Here is a 17,127-nt window from a genome sequence, read left to right as displayed (position 1 = left end):
TCTTTGACTGTTTATCTTATCTTATCTGTTTGAAGGATGGAAACGCATCTAAGAGCTACACATTTCTGGATTCACCAGTTAGCAGACTTTATAGTCCCAGCTCTCCTTTGCACTTAACACTGTAACACCCTAAATAGATTCATGCTTGGTGAGCAATATCGCTTATTTAGAGTTATCAGCTTCACTCGCCAGCCATTGAAAACTCATCCATCAACCCATTGTGCTCAGACTCTTCTAACTAGCCCCTTCGACAGACAAACGGACAGACAGACAACCAGACAGACAGATAACCAGCAAGACTCGGGCATACAGATAGCTAGACACACAGACAGATAGACAAACAACTGCGCAATAAAACACGAGATGGAGGCTTGTCCATTATATTCCACCTGCAAACTCTTAGGGGTCAAGTTCTTATATGGTTATCCTAGAGATGTAGACTCTCTGGCTGGTGAGAAATGAGTCTGCACTTAAGAGTTTAGTTGTTCTACCACTAAACTTTTGCATGAGTTCGCATCATTACGTTGAAATATGATAGACATCGAAAAGAAAGGTATATTTCGAATCTTTTTTGTTTTGTTTTGTTTTTTGACACGGATTAAGCAAACGTACAGATAATAATAAGATAAATAATAATAAGATAAAAAGGTAAAAACCAAAAGATATTTAAAGTCATCAATGTCAATGAAAATCAACTCCCGAGAACGATAAGGCGATTTTCTTTGTGAGTTCCTTCCTTTTATTATGTTCGTTCAAGAGAGAAAGGGTGTTAAAGGGAACGCCCAGGTGTGTGTTGTTTGCGCGGCAACAATGCAAAACATACGTGCAGCAGAGCATAAATCATTAGCAAACGCAGGGTTAGAAATGCTTGCAGAATACGCCACCAGAGATAAGAACACATGTTAGACTTTCAGAAATGGGAAGAAAAAAAAATAATAATAAATAAAAAAAAACTTCCAATAAGCAGTTTAAGATCTGGAATAACACAATTGTAAACATCACCTTAAAAAATATATATTTTGAGAAATAGAGATAAAAATCACGAAGTTATTCTGTTCGAGGTTTAGGATGATGAAGGATGGATCCCTAAGGAATTTTGAATGGAGGAGCGCAATGTCATAACTAATGACCCCTTCTCATGATTGTCAGCAACTCCGTAAGGTCACGTATTAATTTCATACTATCGACTCCGCGAAATGTTGAGCGTAAACTAGCAAATGTTTTAAGCGCTTTTTCATTTCGTCTGTCGTATTTTTCCTGTCTTAGCTACAAAATATGTTAGAATAAGGATATGTTCCTTTGGAGATCTTGTTAGATACCAGTGTATCTATCTCGACGCATTTTTAAGATTTGCAATACACCCACACAAATTCTCTTGCATACTTAACCCCCACCACCCCTTCCCTACCCCTAACCCCACCCACACTCAACCCCAGTGATATTTACATCCAATTCACTAAATCGGTTCACAATCCTTTAATGTCACTGTCACACCTTGGTTACCCCCGGCCTACCATTCACCTACGTGTAACTCTTACTCTCTGTCACAACAAACCTGTACTTAACCTCTCAGCGTCTCCGCACGGCATTCTTCACTCATTATCTTCCTCTCATCGTCTTCCTCTCTCTCTTCCTCTCTTCCACTTGCATGCACACCTCCACCCTTAGAGGCTATCCACATGTATCCATCTCCGTCTCCACTTTCACCCCTCTGATGATATCGCCTCACAGAAGCCACAGGGGAGGTGTGGCTGTGATGATTCAATCTCACAGCGCATTTAGCACGGAGGACTACGGCGAACGTCTTTTTTTTCTTCTTTTTCTATTTTTTTGTACCCTCCGCGTTCATGTAAATACGATGGATAATAACCACTTTCTCCGACCTTTACATATGCTTTTTGAACAACGGTGTATTATCAAGAACGACTGTATTAAAACGATTTCCATAATCGCGAGGGGGGGAAAAATAACGTAAACACAAAGAACATCAATTCATCATCGGATTCCACGATACGCACAGGATCTCCATCACCGTGGAGAGAGAGAGAGAGAGAGAGAGAGAGAGAGAGAGAGAGAGAGAGAGAGAGAGAGAGAGAGAGAGAGAGAGAGAGAGAGAGAGAGAGTGCCACACCTTAATTAGGACCTCCCCGGTTGGCACTCCAGGAGGCCCGCAGTACGCAACAACCTCCCCGTGGCAGCCGGACATACACAAAGAATGGCTTGGAGGCCGTGTGTGTTCGCGTCTCCTCATATGGGTATGAAAGTGTGAGTGACGAGAGAAGGCCAGGAGGTCACACGCAGGGAGGAAAAAGGGGAGGGGGGTGAGAGGTGTGTGAGGGGGGGAGGGGGGTAAGGGGGGCGATGGAGAGTTTTTTCTAATATGATATCTGCGAAATATATGAAACTGAGATATAGGATTGTTATTAACTTTTTTTTTCTTTCTTTCTTTCTCTTTCTCTCTCTTTCTCTCTCGCTCTCGCTCTCGCTCTCTCTCTCTCTCTCTCTCTCTCTCTCTCTCTCTCTCTCTCTCTCTCTCTCTCTCTCTCTCTCTCTCTCTCTCTCTCTCTCTCTCTCTGTCTCTTTCACCCATGCCCCCTAACCACATCCCGATGACACTCTATCGCATGTCACACCCAGTTCTCTATGGCTTTGCGACGGCGCGCGGCGGGAGGCAGCTGCGGGCACTGCCTCGGGTTCCCCTCCGCCCCGCGCTTACTTCCTTTGGTATGGATTCCCTGCGGAGACAATCATGGTGTCGATACGAGTACTGTTATCAAACAAAGCCGGGGTATCCTTCGGTGATGACAGGAGAATGAGGGGAGGAGTAGGAGGTAAAGCGTAGGAGTAGGGGGCGTGACGATGATGGAGAGGTGTTTATTGACGGAATGGTTGGTACACCTGTCACCATTATGGCGGGAGGTGTGCGGCGTGCGGGGCTAAGGAGATGGTTTACGATGTCGATGCTGGTGATTGTTGACATCAGCTCAAGTTGGTTAGTACGTAAAACCTCAAATAAATATGTGGCGACATCTGCTGCAGTGTTCTTTAACGTAGTCAGGAAGGCGAGTCCGTGTTTCGCTGAGGCCGATTTGTGTCTCATTTTAATTATTTCGTTCGACTTTTGTAGTGTAACCGAGCTAATGATTTTTGGGGAGGTTTAGATTAGAAATAACAATGACATTTCATTGTGCTGCTTCTATTTAAAAGGAATCTATCTCTGCGTATCACAAACAGCGCAGCACTCGACGGAATAAGCGATGTTTTGAAAGACATAAAAGGAGCGATGAAGACTGTTTTGACAGCCGCAAGAAGCAAGCGTCTGAAGTGTTTACGTAGGGAATAATACGCCAGAAAATTAGTCATCTGCGATGTGGCAATCAGCACCTCAGATCACTTGCGCTCTCGTAAAAGAGAATGATCGACCAAGCAATTAAGCTCCGTTTATTGGACAGATTTTTAGTTGTAGAATAAACTGCGGGAGAGTAAGGATAATAACCTGATTGCGGTAGGATATACCATATTTGGAACGGCGTGAGATGGTCGCGTTCCCTCTACCTCCTTTCCCTTCGCCGGTGCTCGGGGAAACGTTTCCCTTGCTTGCCTCGGTGGCTCGGGGGCAAACGTTTATGACGAGTGAGAGTAGTTATTACACAGAGGTGACAGAAAGGCCCCCATTTACGCGCCCACGCGAGGGTGAAATATGAAGGTGATTTTGTGCCGAGCCCTACCACCAAACGCCTGTCGTGAGGGAGGCGCCGGGGATGAAGGCATTATTGTGTGTCGGTGCCTTGTGCTTGCACGCTCGAATGCTGTGTTGCGCGTGCAATTTGTGGAAAAGGAGAATTTCAGGAAAAGTGGAATATAGTGTTATAAAAAATATCAATAGCACATTGACTGAAATCAAGTAAATCCGAATATGAATAGATATGACGATATGAATACCGCAGGGAGGGAGGGAAAGGGGCGAGAGACACGGCGGCGCGGTGGCGGTCAGTCGAACCTGCACGTCTCTCTAAGGATGTTGTAATCCCAGTCTTCTCTCTCCACCCGGACATGAGTGCAGAGGAACTCGCCGAGGAAACTGAGCCTTGGTTGTGCTTTTTATCTAATTTGTATGTCAGTTCGTATCTTTTTTTGGTCGTGCTGGGTCAGTGATTCTATTTTTCTGGGCGGGATCGAGTGTTTTTTTTTACAGTCTACTCCTTACATGGGCGTTATGATATTGCAGGTTTTCTTCAAGATGATATAGATTTTTTTTTCAATATTATTATTTTTTATTTTAAGGGGGGGGGGTCTGGGGTTGAAATGTCGAGAAAATAAAGAGAGAGAGAAAAAAACGAAAGTTGTGTAAGAGGTCGCGTGGGTGAAGAGGTCGTGAACGCCGAAAAGGTGAAGCAGAAAAACGAAATCACGCGTTATTTTTTTCAACGAGATATTAAAATGCAAAACGAAAGACTGCAGCAACTTCAGCACTTCAATATCAGCTAGAAAAAGACCCGCAAACAAAAAAGATCGCCGTTTATCCTCCGCCGATAGGGAAAAGCCGGGAGAGGTGAACTAGCCGAGACTTGAAGACCGGCATGGGGCGACGTCCATATAAGGCCGCCACTCAGCTCTTCCCAACGAACCGCTGGCTCTCCTTTATTCCCAATACCCTTTATGTATTGCTATTTCAAGTTTGCAACCATATTTAGGCTATTGTCTTAAACTATGGATATTTACCACTCTTCCAAACAAAAGTCTCCCGCTAAACGTTTTACGAAGCGGTGCACCGTCTTCTCCGCCATGTTCTTACTTTTGCTTTATGAGACTTTCCTCTTCGCTTTTTTTTATTGTCACGCTGACCCCGCCGTCCCCGAGAACCTGCTCCTACTTAGGCCTACCGAATAGAATTATGTTAATGATGCACCACGCTAATTGGCACTTCGACTGTGACCTTCGGAGGTACTATACATGAATAGTCAATCATACCCGATCGTCTAGACGGAGGAATTCAGAGGGCGGGTTGCGAGTTGCCGGTCAGTTGCTCCGTTTCATAGTAATGATGTTGATACAAAATAATGATGATGATAGGTCTACTGCTATTGCTGCAATTATTACTGATGGTAATGATAATAATTAGGATGGTAGTAATAATGGTACTTATACTGATAATGATAATGTTTTTGATGTGATGATAATATAAAATGTCAATATGCGGGTATATGAGCATGTATATATGTATATACAATAGAGAAAACAACAGTCAAGGTAGAGAAAAAAATGTACGCATTGCTCCTAGTGTAAAATAGGTCAGTTACTGCATGAATCCATAGTATAGAGTGCTTACTTACTCCATACACAAAATAGACAGGGTCGCGATGGAAAAAAAGAGGCTTGAAGAACGCTGTCATAGACTCCCGACTGTATTTACTCATAAGGGAGACTACCCTCTGTTATTGATCAGTTAAACAGCTCCTGTAAATTAAATCATGGTGTTAATTAAAGGCCATAATTCCATACCTCGTTGCGTCAGTGTAATGACCTCCGTGAGGGCTTGCATCTGTGTAAACACGAGAAAGGCACTGGTGCTTATTAATCACATTGAGGAAAATGGCGAATTAATCATTTATATCATTTTAGTTTTAGCAATTATTCCTTTTTGATTAGGATGGAAAATCGGCATTGACAAATTTCTAAACTAAATAATATTATGTTTGTAACTTTGGTCTATCTCTTTCAAACCACCGTAGAATTTTACAGGCAATACGTTTTAGATTATAACTTGTATAGTTTGCTCATATCAGAATGTCATAACTACTCTTAGGAATTAACAGTAATTAACTTCGTGTTAATTTCAGATTAATGACTAACCCCAAAATCTGCCATGAACAAACATGTGTTAAGAAACAAGGTTAACTGAACGAAGAAAATAGGTCATGAGTTGAGGATGATTTCATGTGTGAGTCGTGTGATTGATATAAAGTCAAATATCAAAGGTACTGGGCGGGTTGACGTGGAAAACAGGTTGAAGGGAAGGGAGTGGAGGGAAGGGGTGGAGGGATAGGTGGATAGGCAAGGCTCCCACCACAAACCACGCCGCATAGACTCGTAACGTGGGAAGAGTCACGTTGTCTGTACCCACACCGACACCCGCTCACTCACTCACGAATACACATACGAGAATTTAACGTGTATTGAGCAATGCTGCCTCCCCCCTTCCCTTCCCTTCCGCCCCTCCTGTCAGCATTTACTAGTTTTACTTCCGTGCGCTGGTCGGTGTATTGTGAGTGCCTGTAGTACCTGGAGTGTTCAGTGAAATACCTGTAGTTTTCAGTGAAATAATACTAGTATTTATTTAGTCAAGGAAGTCGTACTCATTGAACGTAGGCGTTTATAACAAACTGCGTCGCGTAAAACAAATGTATTTATGGGCGGTAGGTGACAGGGGTGGGCTGGGTAGGGTAGGGGTGGGGGTTGTGGGCGTAGACCCTGCTCTACTTACGGCCACTTACGCACCGTGCATACTTACCACTTACCACTCTCTCCATTTTGGGGAAACATCCCTTACTTAACTGCAAGGCAATATTGGCATCTGTTTATCGGTAAGCTGTAATGTAAACCATTTACTCACGAACATTTATTTGTGTGATCGGGTATTCAAATGCATCTCTTGCGTTGTTAAGGTGTTGAGTCTCATCCATACCTTTCATCTATATTTGTCGCTAAGCACTTTTTTATTTCATAATTATATGTATATATATATATATATATATATATATATATATATATATATATATATATATATATATATATATATACTGTATATATAAATATAAACACACACACACGTATATGTCTGTATCTATGTACGAATATACTGTATGTGTGTAATGTTTTGTCCATGTGCACAATGGCGTGAACTCATGCAGCCACCCATGACCCAGCATAACACTAACCGCCCGTGACCTTGTTGCACATCTTTCCAGGTTACTCCATTGTTCATACGTCACGAACAGCATCAAGTGTAAAACCTCATCTTATTTCTTCTTTATCTGACTTCCTTTTTTATTAATACTTGTCTTTCTCGCAGTGATTATTGTACAGGAAATAGAAGTGTTGTCTAAAATATTTATATTTATCATCCAGACACGATTTCCGATAAACACAAACATGATAGCCACTAGTACAAGGTCTGACCCGAGGATTGTCCGACGAAGTGTCCGTGACCTTGTATCTGTTCTCATGAGCCTCTTTGATTCGCAGGCGGGGATGAGTTCGGTGGCGGCGCCCTTCGGGGCCTCCACCGCCCTGACCGACCTCGACACCATCACCGATGAAGAACGTCTCAGAGTCATGGTAAGTCTTTGCTGTTTTGTGTCTCTTTTCCTCCGTCTCGCCCTCTCTGCCTCCCTCTCCCCCTCTATCCGATCTGCTTACACCTCTCCCACCATCTCTCTCGGCTGACCACTCCCCCTCTCTTTCTCCTCTTCCCGCTCTGCACCCCCCCTCCCCTCTCTCTATCTCTTCCTTCCCCTGTTTCTGCCTCCCTCTCCCGCACTCTTTCTCCATGCTTTATTCTCCCCTTTATCTGCCTCCTCCCATCTGCTCTCTCTGCCTCCTTCTCACTCCCTCTGCCACCCCTTCGCCTCTCTCTGCCCCACCCTCCCTCTCATTCATTCTTTCTCCCCTCTCTCTCTCTCTCTCTCTCTCTCTCTCTCTCTCTCTCTCTCTCTCTCTCTCTCTCTCTCTCTCTCTCTCTCTCTCTCTCTCTCTGCCTCCTCCCTACCGCTCTCTCTGCCTCCCTCTCGCCATTTCTTACGTTTTATTTCTAATATAAATCTCGAGCGTCTTTCTCGAAGAAGAGTTCCTGACCTCGTGCTTCCCCCACAGTGGCAACAGGCCGAAGACTTCGGTGATCGTCGGCGGATCAGGGCGAGGATGTACAAGCTCCGGGAACAGCGGCTGCGCGAGATGGTGCAGAACGACGAGGAGAGTCTGGGCACGCTGTCCACGGCCGACGACGGCACCGTGACGGAACGCACCGAAACCACCATCACCGTCGGCAGTGACGGAGAAGGGATGACCACGACGACCACACGACGCTCCTCCAACATTGAGGTGAAGCTTGGGGCGATGTCTAGGAATGGATATATGTGTTTGTGCTTCCGTCTGGAATTATCTAATGTCCTGGAAGTGTATTACTTGTTTAGTATAATTAACAATGTATCTACAGTTGTAGTTTTTAAAGATTATGTCGATAGCTGCATGCATTTCAGTAACGTTTAGACAAACTAACATTTTCACTTTCTTTTTTTTCAAATCATATTCCGGGTTTACAGGTGAAGATGCATGTGGATGGAGACTCGGCAGTAACAGATTCCATTTCAACACAGAATGTTCGTCTCGGTGGACTCACGATGCGCGGAGTGGACTCCATGACCCTTGAGGGACATTCGGCAGAGGACATGATCAAGGAACGTATGCGCAAAGGAAGCCAAGACCGTTCGACGAGGTACCAGAGGATCCTTGGCGAACTGTCAGACCACGATGCCAACAGTGACGGCGATGCTGTCGTCTCCATTACCAAGTCTACATATTCCATTCAGTCCAATGCTCTGGCTGGTGAAGGATACCTTTCCATGAAGAACAAGGAAGTGAGGGATTCTGTTTCACCTACACGCATCATGAGGGAACGCAGGTCTTCTGCTGAGGATGATGTGTCGGCCAACGAAGGACGCCTGACCTCCGATGATGAAGCAGCAGTAAGGACCGAGAGTGAGAGCAGGACCTTGAGAACAACAGAGACAAAGACGACTTCTTCGTCTCGCAAGTCATCACGAGATGAACGCTCCTCCAGCAAGACTTCAAGAACAAGCAAGTCAGAGATCCCCGTCCGTAGCACTGCTACTCGGAAAATCTCAGACAAGAAACCATCCAAGGAACTTGACATCGGCGCAGCACGCCGTAATGTTGGAGACAAGGCCTCGCCCTCATCCCCTACGAAGCGAACCCCGGGCGACAGTTCGTCCAGAATTCAAATGACAAGAAAGACAGGTGCTCAGAAGGAGGCCCCAGTCACTACAACCAAAACTACAGTAAAGACAACAAAGTCTGGCATCCCATCCAGAAAGTCAAAGCTAGCAGAGGTTGAAGCCAAGATGGAAACTTCCATCATGACTGAGTTGGACAAGTTAGATACATATCTTAGTGCAAGTGTTGATGATGATGATGAAGTTATCATGGAGGAAGAAGAGGAATGTCTTGACGAGTCTGGCAATGTTGTGAAGATGTTGGTTCAGACAAGACGAAAGAAGGATGGGACTGAATGCACTGCAAGGCGCGTAGCAAGATCAACCAAAGTCGTTAATAGTGAGAGCGAGATCGATGAGATCCTCATTGGAAACCCTGATCATGAAGTGGTGGAAAGAGATGTCACTGAGGAAGAGGACAAAGATGGCAACAAAATCAAAATCATTACTGAGACAAGGCGCAGACCTGATGGTATTGTATATACTACTAAGAATGTACTGAAGACATCAAAGATCTTTGACTATGACCATCCAGAGGACGTCGCCTACAATGAGGACGACGAGTTGATCTCTACTGACAAAACTGAAGAAACGGATGAGAATGGCATAACCATTCAGACCGTCACTGAAACAAGGCGAAAGCCTAATGGAGTTGAGTACACCACCAAGAAGGTATACAAGACATCAAAGGTGAAGAGCACACAGATCACACCTTCTGATGATGATGAAGTAATTGATACACAGGAAACAGAGGAAAAGAGCGAAGATGGCTCCATTATTCGCACTGTTATTGAGACTAGGCGCACAAAGGGAGGAGAAGAATATACCCACAGGCAAGTGTTCAGGTCCCGTAGAATGACCTTGTCAGGTGTGGACCTTCAGAAGGGTCTCCCAACAATTCAGAATGATGATGAGGTCTTGAATAAGGAGGAGAAGGAGGAGATAGATGACAGTGGCATGAAGATCAGGGTTGTCACAGAAACTAGAAAGAGGAAAGATGGCTCAACTTATTCATTTGAATATGTGCTGCGTAGCTTCCAAGGCACAGAAGAGGATGTAAAGAAGATGCCAGTAGGAAGTGCTTGTTCCTCCAATATCGCTGTTAGTGCTGAGGATGAGCTGATAAATGAGGAAGTCAAAGAAGAAGTTCAGTCTGATGGATCAACAGTCAAAACCATCATTGAGCGACGCCGCACTAAGGATGGCACTGAATATCTTCGTCACCGAATTATGAGGATTCCCAAGATGCCCGAGCCAGTTCTGCAGGTGGCCAGCTTGGAAGATGAAGTCTTGCAAGAAGAGGTCAATGAAGAAACACTGAGTGATGGCACACAATACAAGGCGGTGACAGAGCGCCGTCGCAGCAGCGTCTCTGGTGCTCAGTACACTCTCCGAAGGATGTCAAAGATTTATCAGCAGGCAAGCATCCATCCCAAGACCTCTGAAGATGAGATCCTCGATGAAAATGTAACCGAGGAAGAAACAGATGATGGTACTATTATCAAGACAGTGATACAAAGATATCAAAGGCCAGATGGCTCTGTTTACACAACACACAACATTCAAAAGACGTTCAGTTCACCAGCACCTGTCACCTTTGTTGGGACTGAAGATGATGAGCTAATTGACCAGACAGTGGATGAGGAGGAGACAGAAGATGGTTACATCATCAAGACTGTGACTGAGACCAGAGAAAGGACAGATGGTGTGCGTTACACAGTAGAACGCACAGAGAAGACATCTAAACATGGATCTCAAGTTCACATTTCCTTCTCTGAGAATCGCCGCCAGCGTCCTGAGGAAGTCATTCAAGTCAGCAGCTCAGATGACACCCTTGTGAGTTCTGAGGAAGAACAACATGAGGAGGAAGACGGCACTATTGTCAAGACCATCACCGAAATTAGGCGTCGCATCGATGGAACTGAGTACACTTCAAAGACCATCTTAAAATCCACGCCTGTCCTTGTTCCTGAGCGCGAGACCAGCTATGTTGTCATCAGGTCTGAGGAAGGTGACGATGATGAGTCAGGACTGTTCCCCTCACTTGATGATGAGGTTGTTTACACCAGAAGGAAGCAAGAAACTGATGAATATGGCAATGCAATTACCGTCATCATTGAAACACGCCAGAGCAAAACAACTGGCGAGAAGTATAACATTACAAAGAGAGTGCACACAAAGGACGTCATTATGACTGATGAAGGTGAAAGGGAAATACCAAAGCCAACCAAGAAATCGACTTTGGAGGCAAAAATTTCGCCAGACAGGAAAAAACCCTCGGGTGATGCCCCTGACGAAGAACCTGATGATGTTCCTTATGGATCAGTTTCTGCTCTAAAGAACAGATTCACTCCTGGCAAGAAATCAGAACCAACAACAAAGGCTAGCAGACCTGACCGGGTCAATACATCAAGCAAAAAGAAATTCTTTGAAGAAGCAGCCAAGACTGCAAGTGTTGAGGTCACAAGTCTAAAGTCCTCCCTGAAGAAAGCAGAACCTAAGGATAAGCCAAAGGACACTGATGTGGATGCAAAGCGTGATTTATTACCTTCTTTCACAGATGACAAAGCATCAGTGGAGGTGAAACTTCGAGTTGAAAGGGATGAAGCAACTGTCGAAAAAGTGACTATGCAGAATGTTACAAGTGAAGTCACAGAGGAAACTGATGTCGTAGATGCACGAGACACAGACATTAAAGATTTGGAAACTGAAATTGCTAGGTTGGAAGAGGAAGAAAAGGAAAGGTACGAACAAGATGAAGAGCCTGAACCTGAAACAGATGAACCTGATGAAGATGTTGAAGGGGATGACAAGGAACCAGATGAGGACCTGTCCTCACCTACAGAAGATGAGCCTCAAGAGCCTTCCAGGAGGAAGCCAGACACAACAAAGAAGGCACCTCTTACATCAAGGACTACTAGAAGGAAACCAGAAGAGGAGCCAAAGAAGAGGCGTGAAGTGAGCCCTAGGAAGAAGCCAGAAGCTGATGAGCCTTCAAGGCGAGTCCCTGTTGGATCTAGGAAAGCCCCGGCTAAGGATGACTCTCCTACTCGCCGGGTACCATCACAAAGGGAACCTGTTACCCCCAGGGATACTACCAAACGCGCTCCTAAGTCAACCACATCACCACAGCGTGTCCCCAGTTCCCCGCATCGTGGACGATCACCCATCAGGTCTGGTGTGTCAACACCACGGGAGGTGACACCAACAGGCAGACAGTGCTGCAAACGTCACAGGGAAGCAAATGCCACAGAGCCTGTGAGTCCGACCAGGACCCAGAAGCCAGAGCCTAGCAGCCCTACACGAACACCAAAGCCTGAGCCTAGCAGCCCTACACGAACACCAAAGCCTGAGCCTAGCAGCCCAACCAGAAGGACAACTCGATCTCCACCACTCAAGAAGCCCCTCTCCCCTGAGAGTAAGCCTAAAATGAATGGTGATGTTCGTCGTCCTGAACCTAGAACAAATGGAGACATTGGAAGGAAGCCAGATGACAAGACTCCACGGTCAAGGAGACCAGCTGAAAGGCCCAGTGAACCTGAGAGAACAACTGGACGTCCAACAAGGCCTTCCCAATCTCCTAGGAAGTCACCAACAACAAGGTCGCCTGATAAACGAGAGCCAACAAGATCTGTTCCTTCAAGAACAACTGAAAGGAAGACTCCTACTACCAGGTCAACTGATAGGACACCTAAGGGCCGATCTACGGAGCCAGACTCAAGAGATAAGCCAAAATCTGGAGCCAAAGAACCAGTTGTCACACTTCCTGAAACTCCCATGACAGAAGATATGAAGCCTCTTACATCTGATGAGGAGTATAGTCCCACGATAGAAGATGTATCTGGTGAGCCAGATCTCCCCTATCACACTGTCCACAGGCCTTCTATTGTCCGTGAGCCATCAGAGTACCCCTCAGATGGTCAGGAGGCTTCAGACTCCTCCCCAGAAGACAAACCAGAGGAGCCTTCTGCTGAGGATGAGCCTCAGGATAAGAGACCCACCAGCAGGAAGAAGCCTGTTGATGATGAGCCAGAGGATGACTCTATTAAACCTAGAAGAACAAGGCCTCTAGAGAGTCGACCAAGTGACAAGAATATCACTAAGGAGCCCGAAACTTCCAGGAAGAAGGCACCAGACACAAAACAGTCCCCTAGAGACAAGCCTTGGTTGGCAGATAGGAAGAGTATATTTGAAAAGAAGCCAAGTGACACAAAACTTACTCCATCCAAACCTGATGAAGATAAGAAGACACCTGATCGGAGGAGGCCATTTGAAAGAAAACCTAGTGATGAAAAGATGAAGAAACCCAAAGAAGCTGAAAAGCCAAAGGATGAACCATCAGCAGAAGATACATCTCCAAGTGAAGATGAGAACAGAGAAAATGGGGTGCCTGATGAGGCTCCAAAGTATGCTTCTCCAAAAGAAAGATCTCCAGAGCCTGAACGTCTGCAAAAGAAACCTGAGGAAATTACATCCAAGATCCTTCAGGATGTTGAAAAATCAGTGTCCTCTCAGATAATCACAGAAAAGAAGATCACAACAACAGATGTTTCAGCTAGAAGATCTGCCTTCGATCGTAAGACTCCCTTCGAAAAGAAGAAGGACACTCCTACCAGGAAGCCATCCTATGAAATTAAGGAATCCGTCTTTGCAAAGAGGTCACTCTTTGAGCAGTCTAAGCAGGATCCAATCCCATCACCCATTAAGCGTCCTACATTGAAGTCCACCATCAAGAAGGATGATAAACCCAAGGAGCCAGAAACACGGAAGCCTTTGAAAGAAACAAAGGAGCCAGAGGAGAGAAAACCTGTCAAGGAGCCAAAGATTGTTCCTAAATATTTCCATCCACTTGGTGATGATGAGGAGGAAGAACCAGTTGAAAAGACTGTCAAGGAGGAAGTGAATGAGGACATCAAGATAACTTCCAGTAAGTTGGTAATGAGTGCCATGGCATCGACTAATCAGTCCACTACAAAGGAGGTAAGAAAGACAACCAGGAGAACCGAAGAACCCTCAGATGACGACGAAGATAAACCCGAAAGCGAGCGCCCACACAGGAGAGAACCCTTCAGTAGGGAAGGGTCTCCGGCAGTTCACAGCAAGGAGGGTTCCCCTATTCCACGTAGCAAGGAGGGCTCACCTGCACCCTTCAGCAAGGAAGGATCTCCAACTCGCTTCGTTACAGGGAAGCCAGTGGACAGCGGTATAAATTACAACAAGCTTCGCCGCATTGAGCGAGCCGGCAGCAACAAGAAGTTCTTCGAGGACTTGGAGGTCTCACGAGAGAACCTACCAGAGTATCTCGAGTCCATTGAAACGATATTTGATATTACAATTCTTGAATGCATGGTAAGTGCTATTTCTTTCATACTGATGATCACTATTAGCATATGAGTTTCCGAGTCAAAACTTTAACATGCTTCGTCTTGAAGCATGTATATGTTTTACTTAATTGTAAACTCATTTTTCTCTATACTGTATTACAGCTAGAAAAAGCAGAGACTTATGAAGAGAGGCGCCTCATCCGTGGACAAATGAGACTGGCCAAGCGTCCCTCCACCACCCCAGGTACCACGTCATCACCTGCCACCTACAAGCGCTTCGTGGACATGACCCCCTCGAAACCCTCTCCCACCGCTTCACCGCAAACAACGCGACGCTTCGACAGGAAACCAGAAGAGCCCAAAAAGGGACCTGAATCCGGTGATAAGAAGCACAAACCAATCTCCAAATGTAAGTGTGATAGTTGTCTCGCATTAATTTATTTTATTCATCACAGAGAGTTAGGCTTTGGGGTTATTATTTTTTTTTCGAGATCTAACAGCTACTGATGACTAATATCATGCTTTATTAGGCTTGAATGAGCTCCCATTCTTTAATATTTAGAAGATATTTTAAACACGACGAAGGTACAAGTTCAGATTACTCATTCTGACCAAATAATCTCTTGTGGCTTGTGAGAGTTTTGCACCGAGTGATATTTCAGCTGTGATGAATACTGACAGGTCCTCCCCAGAACAGGCACGCTCGCACTAAAACAGTAACTCCTCCCCTCATAGCACTAACGCTTAACTGAACTTTTGGCCCTCACTAGCACTCCCTTCGCTGTCTATCCTGTCCCACGCCAACAAACAAGGCTCCATACGCACCTCCAAGGGCATGGAGACCTCCTCCTCCCTCACAACTTCCACCACCAACATCACCTCCACCACCACGAGCTCGAGTGCGCACGCCACCCAAGGAGAGAGTAATGCCCCGAAGAAGCTTTTCACGAGGCAGAACTCCCGCACAGACACTGAAGGCTTCGTCCTGTCTCCCGCCAGAGACAAAGACGGTAGCCTGATGGTGGGGGTGAAGGGGATCGTGTATAAGATCAAAAAGTTCGAGAGTGAGTACAAGCTGACGACCGTCGTGGATCGGCTGTAGGATCTAGAGATTCTTGGAAGATCGGGGTACGAAGAAACACGTAGTAGGTGTCTGGTGTGGTGAATTATTGATAAGATTGACAGTGTGGGACAGTGTCTTTCCCTTGTACGTTTTCTCAAGAGTTAGTGCTAAAGCCGCCGCGACTAAGTTGCTAGTTAACCCAGCTATTTTATTTTTATTTTTTTACTGATTCAAGAACACATTCTGTTAATCTAATCAGTAATTCACAACTTTAGTTTGCCCTTCTCTTAGTGGACTAGAAGCTTGACTAAATCATGTACTGTGAAATGCCTACAGGAAGGTTTTACTTTGTTTTTATTTCAGAATCGGAAAGAAGTGACTGCATGCATTACGCTTGTGATCATTTTAGCTATGTATCCCTCATTGTTATGGCCATTAACATCGTTGTCTTTATAATCTCGCTACTTGTTTTATAAGAACTATCATCCGTAGTGGAATTATTCTTTATTTATTCATTTTTTTCTATTTTGGCCATCATTCTTGATTGTTCTTCACCGCGATCCCATTCTTACATGTGGCTTTGCATGCGCTATGCATTTCGGTGCTTGCTTTGAAACTGCTTTAAAAGTTGCATCTTGAAGGTAAGGAATGTGTCCTTATTACAGGCTGCATAGAAACTGGAATCTTGAACAGGTACTCGGGAGCAAGCGGATTTTATTTAGCATGCTCACTGTTTACATGTATATTTGCTTTTCATTTTTTCTAGGTACGTCTACGCGCGCGCGCGCTTGAGTGTGTGTGTGTGTGTGTGTGTGTGTGAATAGAGATAGCGAACAAGCGAGAGAGAGAGAGAGAGAGAGAGAGAGAGAGAGAGAGAGAGAGAGAGAGAGAGAGAGAGAGAGAGAGAGAGAGAGAGAGAGAAAGAGAAAGAGAAGAGGGAATAAGTGAGAGAGTCAGCATTTTATATATGCATACATACATATAGCGATCCACGTTTTGGAACTTGGTGATGACGACTGTGCGTTCGCTTCTCCCTTGCCCAGCGGAGGAACCACGTTCCTCCCCCTCGACGCAGGAGGCCGGAGACACTCCGTCTACCCGCCGACCTGCCGCCACCCGACCCGACCCGCGGGATCGCCAGCCTGAAGACGAACCCGACAGGGAACCACGCGCAGAACCGACCCCGGAGCCCACCAGGGAACCCGAGGAGCCAAGAAGGTCTCCAAGGAAGGAGGAGCCCAAGAAGGAAGAGGAACCCAGGAGGTTCGGCAGGACCACCAAGCCTGAGGAGCCCAAGAAATTCCAGGAACCCAAGAAGGAGGAGGAACCCAGAAGGTTCGGCAGGACCACCAAGCCTGAGGAGCCCAAGCGGCCGACGAAGACAGGTGAGTTCGGGCGTCGTAGCGTGATTTGCCTTTCGGTGTCTGTCGCCATCTTGTTTTTGGTCTCGGTATTAAAGTTCAGTAGAATAACGATAATGATAAAGGTGAGAAGAATAGGAAAGAAATAAAGCAAGGGCGATAGTAATAGCCATACGGATAAGAATATTGACATTGAAGACAATATTAATGACGAATACTAAGGAAAACGAAGAGTAACGCTCCCTTTCTCCCAGCTCCAGCCAACGAGCCGTACGTGGAGCCGCTGCGTTACCAGAAGGGCCAGAGCCGAACGCCAGCCCAAACAGCGCCCCCTCAGTCTGACGTCGACAAGATCGTGAGTGCGTACG

General features: G+C 45.6%; 2 protein-coding genes across 17 annotated transcripts in view; both read left to right on the top strand.

The window, feature by feature from the left end:
• The window catches only part of LOC122258952 (uncharacterized), a 215,811-nt gene that overhangs the window by 91,591 nt on the left and 107,093 nt on the right, over positions 1 to 17,127 (top strand). For 12 of the 16 annotated variants that reach the window (XR_015192713.1, XR_015192712.1, XM_086556722.1 and 9 more), the window contains exons 3-8: positions 7,246 to 7,338; positions 7,873 to 8,100; positions 8,322 to 14,360; positions 14,498 to 14,744; positions 16,442 to 16,783; positions 17,014 to 17,127. The exon at positions 17,014 to 17,127 is cut by the window's right edge and continues 78 nt beyond it. Coding sequence is in view for 14 of the 16 variants with exons in the window: in XM_086556722.1 (XP_086412848.1) it covers positions 7,252 to 7,338; positions 7,873 to 8,100; positions 8,322 to 14,360; positions 14,498 to 14,744; positions 16,442 to 16,783; positions 17,014 to 17,127 (7,057 nt within the window). In the remaining 2 variants the exon portion in view is untranslated. The remainder of the gene's footprint in view (positions 1 to 7,245; positions 7,339 to 7,872; positions 8,101 to 8,321; positions 14,361 to 14,497; positions 14,745 to 16,441; positions 16,784 to 17,013) is intronic. The other 4 variants (XM_086556724.1, XM_086556726.1, XM_086556727.1 and 1 more) reach the window with 3 other exon arrangements.
• LOC147467760 (uncharacterized) lies at positions 15,036 to 15,569 on the top strand. The gene has a single exon (XM_086556737.1). It carries the CDS (start codon positions 15,171 to 15,173, stop codon positions 15,435 to 15,437), a length of 267 nt encoding a protein of 88 aa, XP_086412863.1. The 5' UTR covers positions 15,036 to 15,170; the 3' UTR covers positions 15,438 to 15,569.

Source organism: Penaeus japonicus, unplaced genomic scaffold (assembly GCF_977035675.1).
Source record: "Penaeus japonicus unplaced genomic scaffold, GWHDUDI00000001_assembly GWHDUDI00000033, whole genome shotgun sequence".
Taxonomy (NCBI): Eukaryota; Metazoa; Arthropoda; class Malacostraca; order Decapoda; family Penaeidae; genus Penaeus; species Penaeus japonicus.
Note: the sequence above shows the minus strand (reverse complement) of the source record. Positions and strands in the feature narration are given on the sequence as shown.

What these genes read in the sequence shown, in the direction of transcription:
- LOC147467760 (XM_086556737.1), top strand. Translation starts at nt 15,171, where the DNA reads ATGGAGACCTCCTCCTCCCTCACAACTTCCACCACCAACATCACCTCC.